Raw genomic sequence first — 23518 nt, 5'->3', positions numbered from 1 at the left:
GCCAAGCATATTACTCGTTGAGATTGGGGTTGTTGCACCCTTTTCCTATGAAATCTGGATTTTTAAATTTTTTAAAAACTGTTTAAGCTCTTTAAAGAGCTTCAAACATTTTGCACTTGTGCTTGATGCCTTACCATGTTGCACCTAAACTCTTCTATCTGTCTATAAACTTCCTGTGCATGACAAATCACATTATTGTATTTGCTCAGGTCAGGGCTTATTGCTATGCCAACATATTAGGCAAGAGTTATTACTTGTACAAAATTGTTATTTGAATCGGGTTCTTATTCTTTCTGTGCAAATAGATGACAGTGGAAAGGCCAATGCACAGGTCCAAGTAGAGTGGCTATTCAGGGATGTAAAATCGGCTGGCGTGGGGTGGGTCAGGCACGACTCTAAAGAAAACCTGGGGCAGACATGAAGTTTTATTTTGAAGCTGCCTCGAGGTATACTGGTGTAGCCGATCAGCTTGTGTTCAGAGAGAGATCATGTGGTCGTTCTAGTTCGTATCCATGCGTGCCCTTTCATGTATTGGTTATTTGTATCGGCTGAGGCTATGAGAAGGGCACTCAGATATCAAACCGTACCTGGAGGTCAGCCTTGGCATTGCTACATTGTGGATAAATGTGCCTATGGAAGTCGGTGGTGGCACAAATTTCGGCATCACTACGCAGCATCTGCAGACACCTGTTTCCACTTTGGACATCAAGGGCTGCAGTCATTATACCGACGACCTGGACAGTCTGCTGCATCTATGTGCATCAGACCTCACGTTGCATTTAGTGCACCTGCAGCCAATGATGTTCACAGGAATAGGGAGCGGGAGAGGGATAACACACACCTCTATCACTTTAATCACTTTTCTGTGCAGGTTTTTCCCTTCAATGGCACCAGTTCACCTATTCACCACCCATTTTTACCTATACAGCCATTGCGCAACGCACAATACTTAGTGAGCACACCAACGAAGGGAAGAGATTCATTGAAAGTGACGACTCACACCATCATCATCATTGATTATTCACTCCGGCTTACACAGAAAGCATATATTTTAATTTAGCACTTCCTCAAAGCTTTCTGTACCCTTATGAAGAAGTTACCTTTGGCACATTTCCACATACTCACTCACCAATTAGTGCAATTTTATGCACAGTGCAGTATATTGCCCACTCGAGCTGGGCTTGCATGCGTTCGCAGTGATCCGGCCTGGGAACTTCCACCTTTGTCAAATGTCGTTGAACTGTTTAGAAACAGAAAGAATGCCACGCTTCCCTCTTTATAAGCCCTGGCCATTATGTGCAGGTGACGCAGCTCCCTTGCCCCCGGACATCTATATGTGTGATGTACATGCCGGACCCAATGAACACTTGCAAACGAATCAGCCAACATTACCAGTTTACACAAGAAAGGTGCAAAAACAGATCCTTGCAACTACAGACCAATCAGCCTGCTCCCAATAATCAGCAAGGTCATGGAATCGATCATCGCTTCTGACATCAAATCCTTCCTCTTCTCCAATGGCTTGATCTCCGATCATCAATTTGGATTCAGACCAGGTCATTCTACTCTGGACATGCTGCTTCTGCTGTCTCAACAATGGATGGAGGTCCTCAATGCCAAACAGGAAATCAGAGCTGTCTCCCTTGACATATCACGTGCCTTCGATACGGTCTGGCACCCAGCCCTGCTCACCAAACTCTCCTCTTATAGTATCTATGGAAACCTCCACACATGGCTTGCGGACTTCCTCTGTGGTCGTAGTCAACGTGTGGCCCTGAATGGATTTCTCTCATCTCCACTTCCTGTTCAGGCTGGAGTTCCCCAAGGCAGTGTTCTGGGCCCTGTGCTTTTTTCTGGTCTTCATCAATGATCTCTCTGACTCTTTCGAAAATCCTCTTTATCTCTTTGCTGATGACTCCACTCTCTGCCGCTCCATATCTCAACCTTCAGATCAGCAGGCTGCAGCCTCCTCACTCTCTGCAGACCTGGGCAAAATCACAGACTGGTCAAACAAGTGGAACATGTCTTTCAATCCTGACAAATCACGCACTCTCACTATGTCTCTCCGAAAATACCGACTGGACAACCCTCCCATCTACTTTCTCAACCATCCTCTCCAAGAAGTTCTGTCACTCAAGCATTTGGGTCTCACTATCTGCCATGATCTTTCCTGGGAAAACCACATTTCCAAGCCACAGGCAGATTGATGGTCTTTCTGTCTTCTACGGACTCCTCTAGCTCCCTCAGCTCTGTCTGTGTTCTGCCCTCCAAATATTCCTTCAGGTCGCAAAATAACTGCCAGCAGCCCTCTTCTGGTGAAACTGCCAAAATCAAGACTCTCTGCTCACCTTCACTCTTTCATTCTTCTTTTCTCCCGCCTCTGAAACAAACTCCCTCACTCTCTTCAATCCCACTCTTCCCTCCAGGTCTTCCAAACAGCTGTTCACCACCATCTCTTATCTTCCCCCATCCAAAACCTTGATCTTTTCTAACTCCGTTAATTCACCCCAGATCCACTTTTTTGAAATACCAACTTCTTTCTTAGAAGTCCTAGCAGTGTCCATTTGTTTTATACCTCTCCCACACCCCTCCCCCCTTCCCATGCCCCCATCCCCCAAGCCCTCTTCCTCCCACAGATCTCCCAATTTCCTTGTTCTCCATTGTTGTACTTGTGTGCTTCCCTCTCTCTCCCCATCTTGTCTCCCGCTCCCTTTATTATATGTTTTATGTGTTCGTTTATGTTTTTTGTGATTAATGTTAGCTCTTACACGAGCCTCGATCTTGTATACAAAAAAAAAAAATCATCTTATCAAATTAAATTGCACATCTGTGGTGATGTGTGCTGGCCTTTTAAGTGAATGATGTGTTTATTTACACAAATGTCTTGGAAGCCATGCGTTCAATTTATTGTTGCTTTGTTGTCTCATTAAGTGTGGCCTCTTTTGTAGATGCAATGCATGTCGTTCCATTACATGTGGTATTTTCCTCTTTTATTGTATTCTCGATCTGCATATTCTATTTATGACTATACAGTTTATGGAAGCATTGAATCTATAACAAGCATTTATAGCCAGTGAATCCCCGGGTTTCATTCGCTCTGACATGGTGTGCCTGACCGTGTGCAGTATGCTGATATTTACGATTACGCCTACTACGATACACCAGAGGTGGTAACTAATGGTGCAGTTGAATTCGCACCAGTTCAGGGAACGATCGTCCCTCTTGTGGAAACCATCTTGGTACGTGTTTCTTATCTTCTCCACTTTATATAGCTGTTAGATTATGAGATGGTATCTAAAATGGACACAACAATTGTAATAGTGTCATTGGCAGAAGTTGTCGCCATCAGAAATATAGTCTTTGGTATAGGAAAGACAATTGAGGATTTTTATTTCCAAAAACACTAATGAAGCTCAAATATAATTGAGGATAAATTACATAATAATAATCACTTGTAGTTGCAGGATATAAAGGCCCTGGATTGACTTGATACCCTTGTGATTGAGCAATCAATGCATGATGACCCAAAATAGCAATTCATGTCAAAGGTGGTTTTGACCATTTGACCGTTGATATATATATACCGATGCAAACCAACAGGAATGCCCCAGCAAAACAGACTTCATTAAGCTCTCAACAAAAATCGAAACAGCTGCATGCAATTTGTCCACACCACGGTGCTGCGTATGCTATGATTTAGGCACACACTGCTGCATACATGAACACCATTAGGGATTGTCCTCTCTGCTGGAGAGATATCCATATCCCCCCCCCCCCCTCCCCCCATAGGATGCATTAGGAAGGACATAATATTTTGAGTTAGAGGAAGTTGTGCTGGTATTCTATGGAAGTCTGGTTTGGCTACATCTAAAATATGTCATTCAAATGTTGATGACACATATTATGGTGTGGGGGGGGGGGGGCAGGGGGGGGATATATATATATATATACAGTCACGTGAAAAAGTAAGTACACCCCATGTAAAGTTTTGACTTTTTCAACATATTTCAACATACAGCTATTTGATCTTCGTTTCAACAATATTGATAGATAAAGGTGATATAATAAAACAAATGTCATGAAACATTTACATTTTGTATTCCATTGTATAATTTAAATAAACATAAATGCAAATTTCGTATGTGGAAAAAGTAAGTACACCCCTACATTTATCACTACTTCAAATACCTAAAATTAGAATCAGGTGCACCAGCTCAGGTGCAAATGATTAGAACATCGTTAGAGAGGATCTTGGAAGAACCTGTCTTATTTAAACCTCAGACATTTAGTCTAGTTTGCTCTTTGTTGTTGAAGTGTGTGGCGTCACCATGCCTAGATCAAAATAGCTCTCTGAGGCCTTCAGAAAGAAGGTTATAGATGCCTACGAGTCTGGGAAGGGATTTAAAAAGATCTACAAACAATTTGAAATCAATCATTCGACTGTCCGGAAGATCATCTACAAGTGGAGAAGATTCCAAACAACTGCCAACTTGTTCAGGCCAGGCCACCCCAGCAAGTTCAGCCCGAGAGCAGACCGCAAGATGCTGAAAGAAGTCTCTAAGAACCCCAGAATGTCATCACGGGACCTACAGGTAGCTCTTGTCAAAGTGCACGAGTCTACCATCAGAAAGAGGCTGCACAATTTTGATCTACATGGGAGGTGTGCCAGGACGAAACCTTTGTTGTCCAGAAAGAACATCAGGGCAAGACTAAAGTTTGCCAATGAACACCTAGGCAAAGACCAGCACTTCTTGTACAATGTGCTCTGGACAGATGAGTCTAAGGTAAAGCTATTTGGCCACAGTTCCAGAAGACATGTTTGGCGTAAACCAAAGACAGCATTTGACCACAAGAACCTGATACCAACTGTAAAGCATGGTGGTGGAAATATTATGGTTTGGGGCAGCTTTGCTGCATCAGGGCCTGGGCAGCTCACAATCATAGAATCCACTATTAATTCTTCATTGTACCAGAGGGTGCTTGAGGATAATGTGAGACCATCTGTCAGAAAGTTGAAGCTCAACCGAAGATGGACCTTGCAACATGACAATGACCCTAAACATACCAGTAAATCCACAAAGGAATGGCTGAAAAGAAAGAAATGGAGGGTTCTGGAATGGCCAAGTCAAAGCCGGGATCTAAATCCCATCGAGGTGTTGTGGGGGGATTTGAAACGAGCTGTGCATGCAATTGTGCATGCTGTGCAACAATTTTTTGTTGAATAAAATATTGCAAAGTCAATTTTCCATTGTTTTTTGTTCAATTAGATCACCTTTATCTATCGATACTGTTTAAATGAAGATCAAATAATGACATGTCCACATATGTTAAAAAGATGAAAAAAACATTTCATGGGGTGTACTTACTTTTTCCACATGCGAAATTTGCATTTATGTTTATTTAAATTATACAATTGACTACAAAATGTAAATGTTTCATGATATTTGTTATATTATATCACCTTTATCTATCAATATTGTTGAAATGAAGATCAAATAGCTGTATGTTGAAATATGTTGAAAAAGTCAAAACTTTACATGGGGTGTACTTACTTTTTCACGTGACTGTATATTCTCATTAAGGCGGGTTCAGCATGGAGCAACTTGATTTGGTTTCAGGACTATCATGTCTTCGTTATGAGGAAAGATTAGACAAGCGAGAGGTTCGGTGTAAACAATGGGGAAAAGGTGTGATTGGTCTTATGTTGGCATTATATATCCGTTTTAAATGGATAAGAGATCACATAAATTACGATAGATGATGGCAGTAGAGTCTTTCGTATGTTGCTAGGACTCTCGAGCGCCCAGGTTGACAATGTAGCTTGAAGATAGAGGAAAAGAGAGCGAGAACTGACCCGAGTCAGGGATTTTTAATCTAAAAGTAGCACACTAGTGCAATCGTTTGCAATAAAGAGCAGTGGACCTAAGGGGATAGTCTTTCAGTTTGCAAATCAATTTTATATATAGCCAGAGGCCGAGGGAATGGAACATGCAGGTAGTTAGGGTGAGTAAACATTCTGGCATTTCGTTGTATAAAATTCCTCAATCTGGCATTCATTTTTAATTTTATCATGAGTGTGTGTGAAATACAAATTGCTTTAACATCCTGAATGCCACACTTTACTTTTCCCAGTGTATATAGCAATGTTGAAAGTTGGTTGCATCATCTATTTAATGTGTGAATGCTTCTTGTCTCCTTCCCCCATGCCATTTGTTTTTATGAAATACACTTGGTTTTGTGGTGAATTCCGCTTGTTCTGGCAGCTTCGTTTGGTGGTTTAGGTTGGTTGCTGGTTGATGGTAAAGCGGTTCGAATCACTTTGGACCGCGTTCGTGGCCTAACTGTTTGCTCGGCCAAATTATCTATCTGCGTGGCCTATGGTTAATTCCGTGGCCTCACAAGCATTGTAACTTGGCAAACAGGCCCAGAAACAGGCTTGGGTCTTTGGATTTAGCTGGCAGTTGCGGTCATTTTGACACGACCCCTGGCAACTAGAACAGACCTGCCTGCGGCTGTAACATTTGTTTCAATATAATAGTGATGTAGCAATTCTAGTTAGACGACCTCGACTTCTTTCAATTATTTTGTTTCACAGGAAGGATCCACAAAAGGAGATAGATTCCACCAGGAATACTTTGGAGGTGGTTTCAATGGCCCGGACTATGACCCATCCGTTTATGATTACTACTCAAACTATGACTTTGGCTCCAAAGGTGGCACGAGACCGCAGTTACCTGCTGAAAGAGATCGTGACATGGTAGGCTTATTATACCTAGTAGGCTCATCATTTGTTTTGGGAGTAAATTGTTTGTCGGGTGCTTGGAAAGGTGTTGCAAAGGGCTTCAGATATGGTGTTGCTTTGGTATTAATTCAGTTTTTGTTTGTACTTAAGTCACTTTGTTTATCGGGTAGCTTCCTTCTTGCTGTGCAGGCATGTGACAATCTTGCACTTCTTCCATGGTTCATCACTTGTTTCAATCTTTTCCTGTAGGGCTACGGTGGCATGAAGGGCGAGAAAGGGCAAAAGGGTGAAGCGGCCATGATCGAGCCTGTGAGTGGTGACGGTTGTTTAGATCAGAATACAGGTCCACAAGTATTGTTAATCCTAGCACTGAGGCCTGTGTAGTTTGCACGTGAATTCCTCAACTGTTCAGCCATTTTGAATTCACAACCATATCTGGTGGAACTAATCAATCACCTCTAGATCCAAACAAGCACAGCGGTTGAGCATACATGCGCCATTGTCTTTATTTCACGGTTATGATGCGTTATTGTGGCATTATCATACTATTTGTAATATGGAGAATGCAGTATAACCGGATAATCATTTAGTATGGAGGACAAAATTTTATGATTTTGTGGTTTGGGGACTTGCAGGGCAATATTGTTAATTTTTTCCCAAAGTAACATTTTGTTATAATCACCATACATTCTAATTTGACTTGGATTTGCTCAAATCAGTGATCTGCACCCTTCTCTCATACAATTGGTGGTGCTCATGACACATACAATTCTATTCAAGAGAGCAAAATAATGTTAATTCCAAAATGGCCCCTTGAGGTCTGTTCTCCTGAAATATCGACCGCTTAATGTAGAATGTGACTTCTTCCACCTCAAGGTACTGCCCCTGCCCTTCATGGAGGAGGTACACTTACTGCTAGCCATTAGTTGGTGGACATGACAGCCACTTGGTGGACAAGACAATCATGATGCATTTACTTTTGGCTTGTAGCCCACCTTCCTAACTATGTCCATGATATAATATTGATATTTCTGATCACGACAGTGATTAGATCATTATACCGTGGGACCCAGCTAGTCGCGGGGGATACGTTCCTGGAAAATCCTGCGAATTGTGAAACCGCGAATGAGTGGGATGGGGGGGGCATTGTTTCAATGGAAAAAGGGGGGATAGGTTCCCAAGTCACGAAAATCCAAGAATAGAGAGGACCAAACTGTGAATGGCGAGGCAAAATCCACAAATGGTGAGGCAAATCCCGAAAATGTCGATGATAATCCACAAAGGTCGATGAAAGTCCCGGAAATGGCGAGACAAAACCTGTGAATGTCGGCGATAATCCCGCGAATATCGACTATAATCTGCGAAGGTCGATGAAAATCCTGGGAATGTATGCCATGGCATTGTTTTAATGGAGAAAAGGGGGATACATTTTCGGTTCCTGGTGGTTCCTGATTCATAGAGAATTTTTTTTAAAGTTTGAAATGTTTTCGACTGCAAGTGCACATGATTAGTTTCACAGAAAATGCTTACAAATTAAAAAAAACAAAAAACACAACACCAGGTACTATTTCCGATTTGGTGAAGGAATGTGCTTACAGTTTATTAAAAGTGCTTAACCAGCTTAGCCATACCCTACCACCTTTAGAGGCCATTTTTCCCCGCAAGCAGGGGTTGGCATTTTTCGGGAACCGTGGTTGTTGTTGTTTTTCGGTCCCCTTTTTGAAGCAATGTTTTACGGCCGGATGCCCTTCCTGACGCCAACCCTTTTTGCCGCCTTTAACGACAAACAGGGAATTACCAGTGAACTGGTACTCAATTAGCCGACCTCGGAAGGATGACAGGCTGAGTCAACCCCCCTGGCATTAATTCAGCGATCGACCGGGATTCGAACCCAGGATCCTAGGATCCTAGGATACCGTGAAACAAAAAAAAAACATAACCATACCGTACGGTCTTGAGGTGGAGGGAGCAGGGTAAAATAAATTGGAAATGGAGAGCTGCCTGGCAGATTGCTGCAGATTTTGATGCAGCTTTTTGTAGGGGAGAAAGCGATCTTGATTGAGCAAATCATTCAAGCCCCTCTTTAACTTGAGGTACCTCTCCATGACTGGGTCAGCATCTTCGAACCTGTCAACAAGCGCCCCCATATCCTGCAGCAACTCGCCCAGGAACTGGACTGTGAGGTTCGACCTTGGCACCTCTTCCTCATAACTGCTCGCCTCCTCCTCGGAAACCATTATAATGGCCTCCAACTCCTCCTCGGGGAGGTTGTCGCCATGTGTGGCAATGAGATCCTCCAACTCCTCAGACTGCATGTCATCAAAGCCTTCACCTCCCACCTGCCGTGCCAACCCGACAATCACACGCCTCTCCTCAGTGTTAACGGGAAACCCAGTAAAGTTTTTGACTGCCTGTGGCCATATGTTGTGCCAGCACGCATTGATGGTAGAGGCTCTCACCTCATCCAGCAACTCCTTGATGGCGTTGATTCAGTGGGCAATGTTGAATTCCTTCCAACACTACCCGATGGTGAGCCCTGGGTCGGACTCCATTGCATCCAAAATGCGGCGAAAGGTGCGACGGGTGTAACATGTTTTAAAGGTTGAAATCACACCTTGTTCGAGTGGCTGGATGAGGGAGGGTGGTGTTGGGCGGCAGGAAGATCACCTTGACGTTTGGGTGAGCCACGTCCAGGTTCGCAGGGTGGCCAGGAGCGTTGTCCAGGAGCAAGAGAACCATGAACACAAGGATTTTTTTCCGCCATGTTCCTCTCCACCTGAGTGACGAAACAATTATGGAAACAGTTCAGGAAGATTGCTGCCGTCACCCAGGCTTTCCTGTTGGCCCTCCAAAACATGGGCAGAGTTTGCTTGTTCTTGCCCTTGAGAGCATGTGGGTTCAGGGAACAGTACAACATCATGGGTTTCAGCATGAAGTCCCCGTTTGCATTTACACAGAGGAGAAGAGATACCCGGTCCTTGGCAGCCTTAAATCCCGATGCTGTCTTCGAGGTGAAAGTTCTCGCGGGCATCTCTTTCTTGAAGAGGCCGGTCTCATCAGTGTTGAGCACCTGCTCTCAGAGGTGTCCCTTCTCTTCGATCACCCTCGCGAGTTGAGCAGAGAACGCTTTTGCTGCCTCGTGATCTGCAGAGGCACGCTCCCCTGTGAGCTTCACATTTTCAGGCAGTACTGCTCCTTGAGACGATGGAACCATCCCCTGCTTGCAGTGAATGAACTCGCGCTGCTTGTACCATCATCGCTCGACGCATCACTCGTGCTGGCACCACCTGCGCCAGACAGATGATCGTAAATTTGTTTGGCCTTTTCACGAATGAGAGGTCCTCAATGGCATATTCTTCTACCTGTGTCCTCAATCCATATGCTGAGAGCCTTGTTCATCCTTTCTATGTGGACATCCCGGACATGGGTGACCACCTTTGTACTGGATACAGCACTCGCTGAAACACTCACGAATCGACTTCTTGTTCTTCCGTATTTTGCGAACGGTGGATTCGTTGACGATATAATGACTTGAATTGCCCACTGAGGCTGCACTCCCTCCTCTCGAAAGCTGATCCAGCAGCTCCACTTTCTGGCTCAGGCTCATCACTTTCTTCTGCCTCTTGGCAGTCGACGCATCTCCGGCACTGGTCTTGCGCTTGGGAGCCATGATTGAATGATGAGCAGAGCAAGTCAAAAACACAGGTCAAATCTATGGGACGAGAAGAATGATCGAGACCAAATACACAGTCTGTATATGTAGGAATGCGAGCATTGTCGGTAGCTGCGGGAGGGGTGAATACTCTGCACATTGTTTGTGTGGAGGATGTTATCAGATGATGCCGTATTGAGCATATCTGCTAATTTCAATAATATAATTTATGAAGCATTTGCATTCTATAATTTGCGGGGTTGACTTGTGTTTGCACAGCTGGTGGAACATCCTCCGGAGCGTTTTCATTATTTAAGATCTTTGATGATGCTGTACCATAAATTGCAAATTATAATAGAATTGATGAAGCGTTTGCATTCTATAATTCTTGGGTTTGACTTGTTTACGCAGCTGGCGGAACATCCCGCGAAGCTCTCGATTATAGTGTGGCTGAAATTCGTGGCCGTGAAAGCCATGAAACCGCAAAGCACATAACGGTGAATGTAGGAGCAGGTCATGCTCGCGGCTCGTATAAGATGTTTTTTTGCGTATGTCCAGCTGCTTTATGCATGGCTGGTGAAAGATGGGTTTTATAAATGTGTCAAGTTAGCGGGCAGTGAATTTTTTTTTGTGCCCCTGAAAAACCACGAATTAGTGGAATTCGGCCGCGAATAGGGGGGGAAAAAACCGCGATTTCGCGGAACATGGCCACGAATAGAAAAAATACCTGCAAATTCGAGGGACACTTTTCCGCGAATAGAGAAACAGGTCGCATCTTATCAACCGCGAATACGTGGAACCTGTGAATAGTGGAACCTGCGAATAGTGGGACCGCAAATAGCAGGGTCCGACTGTATACGATTGCAATAATGATGTTGAACTGAAAGAAGAGCTCAGTCATACTTGACTTTGAGTAGACTAGTCTGAGTTTGACTCCTCACACAACTTAGGCTCCTCTAATTGCTTCACATACAAGATTATGGATCACAAAAGTGCTTCATCTTATTAATGAAACTTTCTGCCGACTGTTGCATCTGCTCACACTCAGTTCTAGAACATAATTAAGATCCCAAAGTGCCTTTCGAAAATGGCAGGCCATTGTGCATCAGTCCTCTGCCCTAATTCTGCCCAGAATACTGCTGGAAAGGCAATGGCAAACCAGCCAGCCCATTCGTTAGCTAAAGGTGCTTCAGCAGCACTTGATCTCCTCCCAATTCAGATGATGTTGAGAGAGATTTTGATACTTTTATCGTGATGATGGTGATTTTGATGAATGTAACTGTGATTATTTGATACTCCCATTTGAGCTGCATAGCCCAGGTTTCAATCTCCTTCCAGCTATAAACTCTCTTCCTGGTGTTTCGGATGGAGGGTGAGGTGTGTGTCGTCCCTCGGATGGACGTTAAACTTGGCGTCCAGTCTGCCAGCATTATTTGTTTGACATTAAAAATCCCACGGTGTCCTTCAGTAATTGTCAAATTCACACTGGTCAAATTCCAAATTCCCACCTTAACCCCCATGGGGTCATCACATCAGTGACAGCCATTCTCTCAGCAATGATGCACACCTTCAGTCACGCGCTGCACGCAAAGGAACCTGCTAGCCATTAGTTGGTGGACATTAAATATCCCACTGTGCCTTTGGCTATTGCCGGCACCCGGAACAAATTACAATTTCCTGCTCAAATTTGCAGGGGCACTGCATCATCGGTTCAGCCGTGCCTCAGTTATAATGCTACCAGGGGGCTGAATTCAGAATTGAATTCTGAATTCAGTATGTATTAGCTAATATTGGTTTCCTGTCAATTAGAATCCAAATCTCCAACACTCCTGTCTTCTGCTGGATTTGAACCCAGGACCTCTGGGATCCCAGTCCAGTGACCTCATGAGCTTGACACCTATTTGGACACATTTCAGTGTGTTCTCAGCCAAACGGATGACGGGACTTGGAACAAACTGCAGAACATTTGGATTGCAGTAAAGGAACTTTTGTGTGTAACCCTGTCTGCTGGAAAGTTTCTTTCATTCGATTCGCTGAAATGTTTGTGAAATGAGATCTTGTGCAATAAGCCATTTTTGTCCCCCGTCGCACCGCGGAGCGAAAGGGGGACTATGGTTTTCCCCTCCGTCCGTCTGTGCGTCCGTCTGTCCGGACATGCGTGCGTGCGTGCGTGCGTACGTGCGTGTGTGCGTGCGTGCGTGTGTGCGTGCGTGCGTACGTGCGTGTGTGCGTGCGTAAGCGAAGGACCGAATTCTAATTTGGTGTGTGTGTGCAACCCACGTCAAAATCCAAAATGGCCGCCGCCATGTATGTCTGAACCTTGTGAGCGAAATATCTTGAAAAATAAACGAACTACTAACTTCTAATCTCTTGTGTGGGTGTATCTCGGCATAAGGAAGAACGATATTGAAAATTGGGTCGCCACATCAAAATCCAAAATGGCCGCCGCCATGTATGTCTGAACCTTGTGAGCGAAATATCTTGAAAAATAAACGAACTACTAACTTCTAATCTGGTGTGTGGGTGTATCTCGGCATAAGGAAGAACGATATTGAAAATTGGGTCGCCACATCAAAATCCAAGATGGCCACCACCATATATATGTCTGAAACTTGTGAGCGAAATATCTTGAAAAATAAACGAACTACTAACTTCTAATCTGGTGTGTGGGTGTATCTCGGCATAAGGAAGAACGTTATTGAAAATTGGGTCGCCACGTCAAAATCCAAGATGGCCGCCGCCATGTATGTCTGAACCTTGTGAGCGGAATATCTTGAAAAATAAGTGAAGTACCAACTTCTAATCTGGTGTGTGGGTGTATCTACGCATAAGGAAGAACGCTATTGCAAATTGGGTCGCCAGGTCAAAATCCAAGATGGCCGCCACCATATATATGTCTGAACCTTGTGAGCGGAATATCTTGAAAATAAACGAACTACTAACTTCTAATCTGGTGTGTGGGTGTATCTACGCATAAGGGAGAAGGTTATTGAAAATTGGGTCGCCACGTCAAAATCCAAGATGGCCGCCTTACGTCTTCCACGTTGTCAACTCACATCACTTCACCGACGGGGGACCTAGGCATAACGCTTGTTCATCTTTAATTCGACATGGCTCATGTAGCAGTGACTTAGGTGACGTTGAGTTATAAAGATGCAGTATGGCTAATTGTGTGCGGTAACTGCAGTTTGATTACAAGTGTGCAATAACTTTACTTAATGGTAGAGACAGACGATGACTTGTGATGGTGGAAATGATTTACATACTTGAGAAGATTGTGTCGATGAACCATAACAAGCGTTGTTGTTTTATTCCGCCAAGTACCTCTCTCTGAGGTGAGCGTGGAAGGGTGTGGAAAACAGACAATCACTTCCTGTAGCCCAATCTTAAAGCCATACTATTTCAAGCTGGCATGAGTGTTCCTTATACCAGGTGTCATAACCTTATACCTGGTGGCCCGGGGGTCCGATTGATGCCTGTATGAGACAATGCGCGATTCCTGGAGGTATTCTCGAGTCGAATATGAAGCAGGCCAAGAGATCCCTCCCCGTGTGCCTTACATGTTGCCAACAGAGGCCCGATGATTTACCGTCGCAGTGTTATGGCTAGATCTCAGCAGAGCAATATAAAATGTGAACACTGTTCTCTCATGCTGTGCTCGATTCTTATATAAAAAAGCGATGGATGACATTTCTGCTTTTCTTTTTTTTCAGGGCATGCTGTTCGAAGGCCCTCCCGGTCCAGAAGGTCCCGCGGTAAGCAGCACGATCGATTTTGCTGCACAATTGTCATTTCATACTCATTGGAATTACTCTGAGTGATGACGTCATAATCAGGATGTACACAGCATTTTCACTTACACCTTCACTTTTTATCAACTAAACGTTGATGAGTGTGTTTGAACTGAACATTAAACTGCGGCAGCATCATTGATACACAGAGGTCTTTACACACCCTCCGAGCCAAAAACCGAAGGTGGAATTTTATTTATGTTGACTTCAATACCTGCTTAGAAAACCTATCACTCAAGAACATCCTTCAGAGAATCTTGTTGTCACAGAATGATCCTGAAACTGCCTCGGTTTTTCAACATTTGCCTTGTATTTCCTTTAAATGTGGCAACAATTCTCAAGACATTTTCCACTTTAAGATCCTTGGTTACCATGTGACCTTCAACCAGGAACGTTTAAGTGTTCACGAAAGAGCCGTAACACCTGTGCCTGTATCAAAATGTCCACCTCAATTTCACGACTCAAAGTCTTCCTCAAAGTTTCTCATTACTTTATTGCACTTCCATTAACATGGGGCTACGTATTGTGTGCGCCACCTGTCCTCTTCGTAAGAAACTCGGCACCGGGAAGACAGCGTGAAGACTGGGCGATTGTTTAATGACGACACTTACTGGATGTAAGAACGAACAACACGGATATCATGAAGCCATCGATATCTCGACACTTCAATCTTTCCTGGTCGTTCCCCCCAACACATGACAATCTGTGTGATTTTTAAACATCACAGCATTGCCAACATCTGAAGGTGTAAAGAACACTATATGATTTTCAAACTCGGTACATTAGCACCCATTTGGATTGACAAACCCTTTCATTTACTTAATCTCTTATCGCAATAAAAAAATATTTTTTAATTTCCCGTTTTTTTAACTTTCCTCTCTTTCTCCTGTCCTCCTCCTCTTCCTCGTCCTCCTCCTCATCCTCACCCTTATCCCTCACCTTCACCTTACCCATCTTCTTCCTCTTCTTTTTCTGAATAACTGCAATCTCTCTCCTCTTTTTACCTGCACCACCAAAGGTGGGCGGAGGTTATGTTTTCACCCCTGTGTGTCTGTTTGGCTGTCTGTGAACAGGATATCTCAAAACGTTGTGGACGGATTCGGATGAAAATTGATGCACATATTGAGTGTGTGACAAGGAGGAAATGATTTGATTTTGGTGAAGATCTGATTCTGGATCCTGATCCGATAATAATCTTTCAAGTGATTCTTCACTTTTGAGAGATAGGGCCAGAACCGATATGTACAGCAAGATATCTCAAAAAGTTGTGGATGACTTGTGACAAAACTTGATGGATGAGTTGATTCATTGAGAAGAACAAGCCGATTAGATTTTGCTTCAAGTCCGAATCCAGATCCGGCCTATCGGTGGGATACAAAACGTAGAGTGTTCACCTTGGAAGAGGTATGCGCTCTACCGAGTGCCATTCTAGTTTCTTCTGTTATTGCCATCCTTTTATCAATGGTGCAACTCCCTTTGGTCTTTCGCCCCCTTCAATCTTTCACCTTTGCCCAAGACTACATTTACATATGGAAACCCTCCCCCACTCACCCTTGAGCTTTGATCTCTGATCCAGTCCCTTTGAACCTGACACCCGATCATTGATCCAGTCGCTTACTTGATGATTCTCTCTCCAAGCAAACTTCCTTCTTTTGCTCTGAGGAAAGGATAACACTCGACATGTCAGTCACACCTACTTTCCCAAGGTGGTAAACACACTCATCAACGTTTAGTTAATTAAAGAATTTGTTTATCTTCTCTGCCGACTAGGCTGTAAAACACGTACATCTTTGTTAGCCTTTCTGCCTCCCTTTCTTTTTTTTTTCTTCGTCTTTCCTTCTTTACTTATTTGCAAACTTTTTTTTTTTCTCTTCTCATTTTTATTTTCTACATTTGCTTATTTATATATTTTCCAAGTGAAGGTTTTCAAGTTTTCAGCAGCCACCCATTCACGCTTTACTTTGGATTTAAGTCAGGGGTATTTTTCCACAAGTTTCATACGAAGCATTTTGTCGTGCTAATGAAGCCATGCGGTCTGTAACACCAACTGGTGTTAGTGAACTTGTGGAGATCCACGTGACCATTGTACATCCCCCTCTTTTAGGTGGTGTTTCATGGTAATGCTCTGTGGAGACTTGCTTCTTTAGTGGAGGTCTTGAGCTATACCTTTGTAAACGAATAATTCTTACCAGCTGTGGTGACGCACCCTGGCAATGTACAAAGTTGTCCGACCCATGGTGTTTGCCAAGAGAAACGTTTTGATTGCATTGAAATGTAACGTTTAACAATGAAAAAATAAAGTTAGCTTTTAATGGCATCATGATGATTAGGTTTACTGTCTCATGTGGATTTATCAGCAGAGCTGGGAGGTTTAATTTCCTGATTTTTAATAATCTCATTACACAAGGGTTGTATTCAATCCTCGAGGATGTTTTGCACGAAGGCCGGAGTGTGGGAAAGTTGCTCTCTCTCTCTCGGCTCGATTCTTCAGCAGCTCCTCTCCCCAACTTTTCGGTGGTTGGCAATATGTGTTTATGATTCACATTGCTGGCTGATCTGCTCATTCTCGAGTCTGGTTTTGAGGGTTATTTTCAAAAGAAAAAGAAAAAGACCAGTCCAAGCCTTTAATATTTTTCCTGCTGAAACTGAAGTGCATTGAATCACTGATGATTGCATTGTAGTTCTCTGAAAGCTTCGGTGGCGGAGGTAAACAGTCTACAGAAATCCGGATGTTGATTGACAAATTAATGCAAAACACATCTTTCAGTTCTGAGGCAAAATATTTGGGTTTTTTACGAAACTAATTTATGCATTCAAATTGACCTACACAACAAATAATTAATTGAGCAAAGAGTAAATTAATAGTTCCAGAGGTGATGATCTGGTTGTCTAGTTTCATCAAGTTGTGTCCGACTTCTGCTGACATTCATTCACAGATTTCTCTAAATATCCACATCCTGCACTGCTTCCTGAAGCTTTGATGGAGACACCTCCATCAAAATGGTGCACGGAGAAGGTCTGCCTCTTCCTTCCTTCACCTGTGCCCGGCATGGGTGACTGCTCCAGACATTCGTTTTCTGCAGCATGTTTCGAAATTGTACCCTGAACTACAGCACCTAAATGGAGACATAAATAAATAAAATATGGAGGGCATCGGACATTGAACGGATTTATGGCGCATTGTCAGTGAATTTAATTTGCTGCACCACAGAGGATTGAAATATCTACTGGTACAAGAAGGCTTATGGCTGTAAAAGAGTTATTGAGGATTTATTTTTTTCTGTGTCATGATTTGTACGGAGTTCTGATGAGTGTGTATTGAGAGTTGGTAAAGACTGAGGCCAATCGAGTCCCTCGGGAACGATGGGATTGCGCAAGAAAAATGTCTACGATGGGGCGCACTCTCCAGCAGGTGGTCAGGCATGAGTGGATACACTGTGGACACAGTGACCTAAAACCAGGGGCACAATGCTGGCACAAGACACAGTTCGAGTGGGATCAGGAATTGCTCTGATGTGTGACATATCTTACCATCAATGTTACTTCCTACTCCACAACCAGCGTAACTTTCCATCTGAGCACTTTTTCACAATGTGTCCCTACTAGAACCACCTTTACAGACCATTTTCCCCAGCAGAGCAGGGGTTAGCCTTTTTTGGGCACAGTGCTCCCCTTTTTTGGGCACAGTGCTCCCCTTTTTCCGGCACAGTACTCCCCTTTTTTGAAGCAATGTTTTACGTCCGGATGCCCTTCCTGCCGCCAACCCTGTTACTCGCCTCTTGCGACACACAGGGAATTACCAGTGAACTGGTACTCAATTTGCCGACCTCGGAAGGATGACAAGCTGAGTCAACCCCATTGGCATTAATTCAGCGATCGACCGGGATTCGAACCCAGGATCCTAGAATCCCAAGCCGGCACCCGAACCGCTAAGCCAAAATGTGCCCCTACTACCATATGATTTTCCAGCATGCTTGGTTACTTACTCTCCTCCACTCAGGTCCTTGCACTTGCATTTCAATGGTAGATTAGCAGTTTTGAGGAGCACTTCCTCATTCACACTTCAGGTCAACCTAATATTCCTGCAATATGTGGTGATTGGAAGATTCATTGTGCTTTTCTGTTTCTACAACTACTGAAAGCATGGATTTAAACAAATAACAATCCATTACTTGGGAGTTGGTTCAAAAGAAATGTCCAACATTCATTGATCAATTCCACTGTCGAGTTCCAGCCATTCTGCTGTAGCTCTCCAACGAGCCTTGACCATGCATATAATAAAAAAGGTGGGATGACCAAGAAGAGAAATCAAGACTCGACTAGACTTTAACACTGAGGTGACATGACAACAATACCATCATGTAATCAAATGGTGTCGAAGCAAGCTTGGCAAGTATATTGCCAGTCGGAGACATGCCTGAGATGGGACGTCACTCAAAACGGGTGCATTGCAATTTTTCATGAACAATGATTTCATGAACCTTATTGTTCTTGGTTTCAGGATTCAAGATTAGTCATTCTTATCGACAATCGCTGGTGCTAGTTATGCGGAGCAATGCGCTGGATCACCTGTATGTCGGTCAAATGTCAGAGTATTGGTCACAATATCGGACAATAGATGTTCTGGATTACTGTGCAGTCAAGAAGCGTGTGGGATTGTTTAAAAATCTATCCAACGGGGAAGATGGTGGGTTGAATCAGCAATTCGATTATTTTGCGGTTGTCCAAAATGTGTCAGACCACGAACTGACGGGATTATGTTGCCCACTGTTGTCTCACAGGCCATGTCGTGTCCAATACCTTATAGTGATTTGGACGAAGGCCATGATTTTGTTGAACGTTAGTTGTAAAGATGCAAGGTTGTAGAGAGGTGGTAGGTTGTCGACAGCAACCTTCCAGGGTAGTACTACGGCCCTGACTTAGGAGCATTAAAGTGGTGCCCGGAACCACCTTACACTCTCTGTGTCAGGTTTGCTGGTCTTACTTTCTGTCACACACAAACTAGATCTACCGGGCTAGCTTTAATCTCTCTTTCTCTCAAACAAACATCATACACTTTTCATCATACACTTTTCTTCTCTTTTATTTAAGGCCTGGCCTCGATGAGGGCTATACAGTCTATGCTTGGAGCCTCCAACATAAAAAAAAAAGAAGAAGTCATATTTATTCAAGAATTTTTAATTGCAAGAATCAGGCTATCTGGAAGCTTACTTAATTTTTTAATTACTGAAATCTGAATAAGCTTTCTATATGCATGAAATATCGAGTCATGACAGACATGTTTTTTGGTCGTTAATGATATAAATCTGTCATTTACACATCTTCAATATAATGGCCATTCATGATCCAATGAGTATCTGTGATCATATCTGATTCGTGAGGCCTGTATTTTCACCACTCAAACTTGATCCTTAGGATGAAGACATACAAGATCTCCATTATGAGATATATCATTTCCTCATTTATAATATCTTGAGAAGCACATCTCTATAAAATTAATAATTACTGATTGTTCTAGATCCATCGTTTTTGGCGATCACTCGCATAAGCAACACCATCAGGCCTCAATTGAAAGTTGCTGTTAAAGTGGAGCTTGGATATGAATATGTTCCTCATTATGTAACTTCACGCAGTTTTTTCATTGACCGTCTTTGGCCTACCTGAAGAAATTCCGCTTTTGCTCAATTACCGTAAAGGTAGCACACTATTCTTCTTTGAAACCTTTGTGCATTTCATTTCATCTGGACAACATGGGACATAGATTTGAGGTGTAGAATGCATTAGATGTGAATGTTATAGTCTCTAATAGTCTCATGAAGCCGCAGAATGTTTTTTTCCCCTCGGACAACTCTTCTTTTTGAAATTTGGCTTTTTAACCGGGATTTTAAAATAAATATGAAATTGATATTCTGTCAATGGCAAAGCCTACCAAACAGCACTCGCGCTGACCTTTCATTAAGTGAATCTCTGCATTTATTTATTGTAGGTTGTCATCGTTATTGTAAGATGGAATGGCACATCAACCTGTGCTGTAAATTTACCTGTTTGTCGTTTATTTCGTACCAGCGACTCTGCTGCTCCATATCTCATCCCTCAGATCGGCAGGCAGCAGCCTCTTCACTCTCTGCAGACCTGGACAATATCACAAACTGGTCAAACAAGTGGAACATGTCTTTCAATCCTGACAAATCTCACACTCTCACTTTGTCTCTCCGAAAAGATCGACTGGACAACCCTCCCATCTACTTTCAGAACAATCCTCTTGAAGAAGTTCTGTCACTCAAGCTTTTGGGTCTCATTATCTGCCATGGTCTTTCCTGGGAAAACCACATTTCAAATCTGGCCTCCAAAGCCAGTCACCGACTGGGCATCCTCCGTCTTGCGAAGTCCTTCCTTGGCACACCTGAGCTCCTCACCACATACAAGGCATTCATCTGCAGCTCAATGGAATACTGCTCTCCCCTCTGGGCTGATGCTCCTGCCTCACACCTAGCTCGGCTTCACGTGGTGGAAACCAAAGCATTCAGAATCATTGGAATCTCCCGTGATGAAGCTGAATCTGAGGGTCTCTCTCTCTCCCTCTCTCCTCTCTCCTCTCTCACCGCAGGCAGGTAGGTGGTCTTTCTGTCTTCTACCGACTCCTCTCCTGCCTTGCTCTGTCTGTGCTCTGTCCCCCAAATATTCCTGCAGGATGCACAAGATCTGCCAGCAACCCTCTTCTGGTGAAATTGCCAAAATCAAGACTCTCTGCTCACCTTCACTTTTTCATTCCTCTTTTCTGCCGCCTCGAACAAACTTCCTCACTCTCTTCAATCCCTCTCCTCCCTCCAGGTTTTAAAAACAGCTGTTCACCACCATCTCTTTTCTTCCCCCATCCAAAATCCAAAACCTTCATATTTTCTACCCACGTTAAAACACCCCAAATCAGCCTCTTTAAACCCCCAACTTGTTTCCTGAAATTCCTCGAAGTAGTAGATGGGAGGGTTGTCCAGTCGGTCTTTTCAGAGAGACAGAGTGAGAGTGTGAGATTTGTCAGGATTGAAAGACATGTTCCACATGTTTGACCAGCTTTTAATTTTATCCAAGTCTGCAGAGAGTGAAGAGGCTGCTGCCTGCTGATCTGAGGGATGCGGCAGAGAGTGGAGATGGAGCGGCAGAGAGTGGAGTCATCAGCAAAAGGAGAAAGATGATTTTCCAGAGAGAGAGAGAGAGAGAGGTCATTGATGCAGATTAGAAAAAGCACAGGGCCCAGAACACTGCCTTGAGAAATTCCAGCCTGGACTGGAAGAGGAGATGAGAGAATTCGATTGAGAGCCACACGTTGATTGCGACAGGAGAGGAAGTCCGTGAGCCATGCGTGGAGATTTCCATGGATACCATCAGAGTTTTGTGAATATAATTTTTGTTATAATTATGTTAATGTAATAAGTTTTGTTATAATCCATCTATAACTGTTTTAAGATACTGTACTATGTAATGTCGTTTTTGGTCGCGTCTCTCAATGGGTGAAGCATCACTTAAAAGTTAAACAACTATCGTATCTGTATCCGGATCTTCACCAAAATCTCATCAATTCGCCCTTGTTGCACACCCAATCTGTCCACCAAATTTTGTCCAAATCTCTCCAGAATTTTTTGAGATATCGTGCTCACAGTCTCTTTGTAGACACAGTTCGAGTGGGATCACCTGACGGTATGATGTCACCTGACAGACAGACAGACAAACAGGGATGAAAGCATAACCTCCGTCTTCCTGCGGTGGCAGCGGATAATAACTTCGTAGAGGCAATAGTATCTAGAAACCCTGCACAAAACACCACAAATGAAGTGATTGACTTTGCCTATCTAGGCACCGTCGTGTGATCAGGCCCAGGCCTTAAACAGATGTCGCTGGTTTTAAATAAATGACAAACAGGCAAATTTACAGCACAGATTGCTGTGCCATTCCATCTGATAATAAAAATGACAACGTACAATAAATAAATGTGGAGATTAATTTAATCAGCAGCACAAGATGCTTTAGAATAATAAATTAAGAACTGTATGAAGTGGGTTCTTTGGAAGATTTGAAACTGTCCAAGGAGTTGATTTTTGGAGAACCTCTCAGTTGAGTTGCATGTTTCCAAGAGAACGCAGGATCATCAACAGTGTTGAACAATGTTTTGGGATCGCAAGTAGAAATCTGGTGTTGTGACCAAAACAAGTGGGAAGGTTTGTACCAGGATAACAAGCGGTTAATGTTCAGGTCGAGCCAATCCATGGATGGACTTAAGAAGCAAAAATAATTAAAATATATTTCTGTAATGAACGGAGAGCGACTGCAAAATTCACGATGATTGGTGTAACTAACACTCATGTATCCAATATGCGGTGGCCATGCTTTGGGCTGTTTGTTTGCTCTTATTTCTTCCATCGCACTGGAATTTAACAAGACGTTTTCATTACATCTGCTGATTTGTTCTCCAACTATTCCAATGAGATGTTGAGCTGTGGTGCAAACAATGATGAATGAGAGCGTTCGTGTGTTTTGTTCAACCCTACAATTTGATCTCCGCACAGCGATGCACAAGTCATTGATTGCATAATAATCACCGTTGCATCTACTGCCCTCTCTCATTCCTTTACAGGGACTATCTGGTCCACCAGGCCCCCCTGGTCCCCCAGGTCCAACTGGAGACCATGGCGAACGTGTAAGTAATTGAAATCTGTGTTTGTTGTTTTTCAGTTTTGTACTTGCAGTCTGTACAACTCTTATTTTGTTATGATCAAGCAACATTGATGATAAAACGGAGTTACTGTTCCATCAAGACAGGATTACAACAGTGTACGTACAGTAGGAATACTTATGAATATTATATTCAGGTTCCCTTCGTGGTGTAAGACAAAATATAAGCCAATATCGTTCCGGGAGCATATTTGTAAAAGGAGAGCATGAAGCATTATATACATACATACATACATACACACACATATATATATATATATATATATATATATATTACTATATAAAATACATCTCTGGTCAAGTTTCTTGATTATCAATGAATTGATGCGAGATCCATCCATATGGAAAAAGTTAACAACATACTATAGTTTTGATGTGTGTGTGTGTGTGTGTGTGTGTGTGTGTGTGTGTGTGTGTGTGTGTGTGTGTGTGTGTGTGTGTGTGTGTGTGTGTGTGTGTGTGTGTGTGTGTGTGTGTGTGTGTGTGTGTGTGTGTGTGTGTGTGTGTGTGTGTGTGTGTGAGAGAGAGAGAGAGAGAGAGAGAGAGAGAGAGAGAGAGAGAGAGAGAGAGAGAGAGAGAGAGAGAGAGAGAGAGAGAGAGAGAGAGAGA

The 23518-nt window shown here is 43.3% G+C and overlaps 1 protein-coding gene across 1 annotated transcript in view; it reads left to right on the top strand.

Annotated features, from left to right (window-relative positions):
• Positions 1-23518, top strand: part of COL5A1 (collagen type V alpha 1 chain) — a 505662-nt gene that overhangs the window by 143468 nt on the left and 338676 nt on the right. Inside the window, exons 7-11 of the mRNA XM_068102230.2 lie at positions 3126-3239; positions 6596-6757; positions 6992-7051; positions 14108-14149; positions 22812-22874. Of these exons, the coding sequence (XP_067958331.1) occupies positions 3126-3239; positions 6596-6757; positions 6992-7051; positions 14108-14149; positions 22812-22874 (441 nt within the window). The remainder of the gene's footprint in view (positions 1-3125; positions 3240-6595; positions 6758-6991; positions 7052-14107; positions 14150-22811; positions 22875-23518) is intronic.

The sequence above is a fragment of the Myxine glutinosa genome, chromosome 13 (assembly GCF_964187855.1).
Source record: "Myxine glutinosa chromosome 13, kmMyxGlut1.1, whole genome shotgun sequence".
In the NCBI taxonomy this organism is placed as follows: domain Eukaryota; kingdom Metazoa; phylum Chordata; class Myxini; order Myxiniformes; family Myxinidae; genus Myxine; species Myxine glutinosa.
The sequence above is the reverse complement of the archived record's forward strand: the minus strand, read 5'-3'. Positions and strand labels throughout refer to the sequence as shown.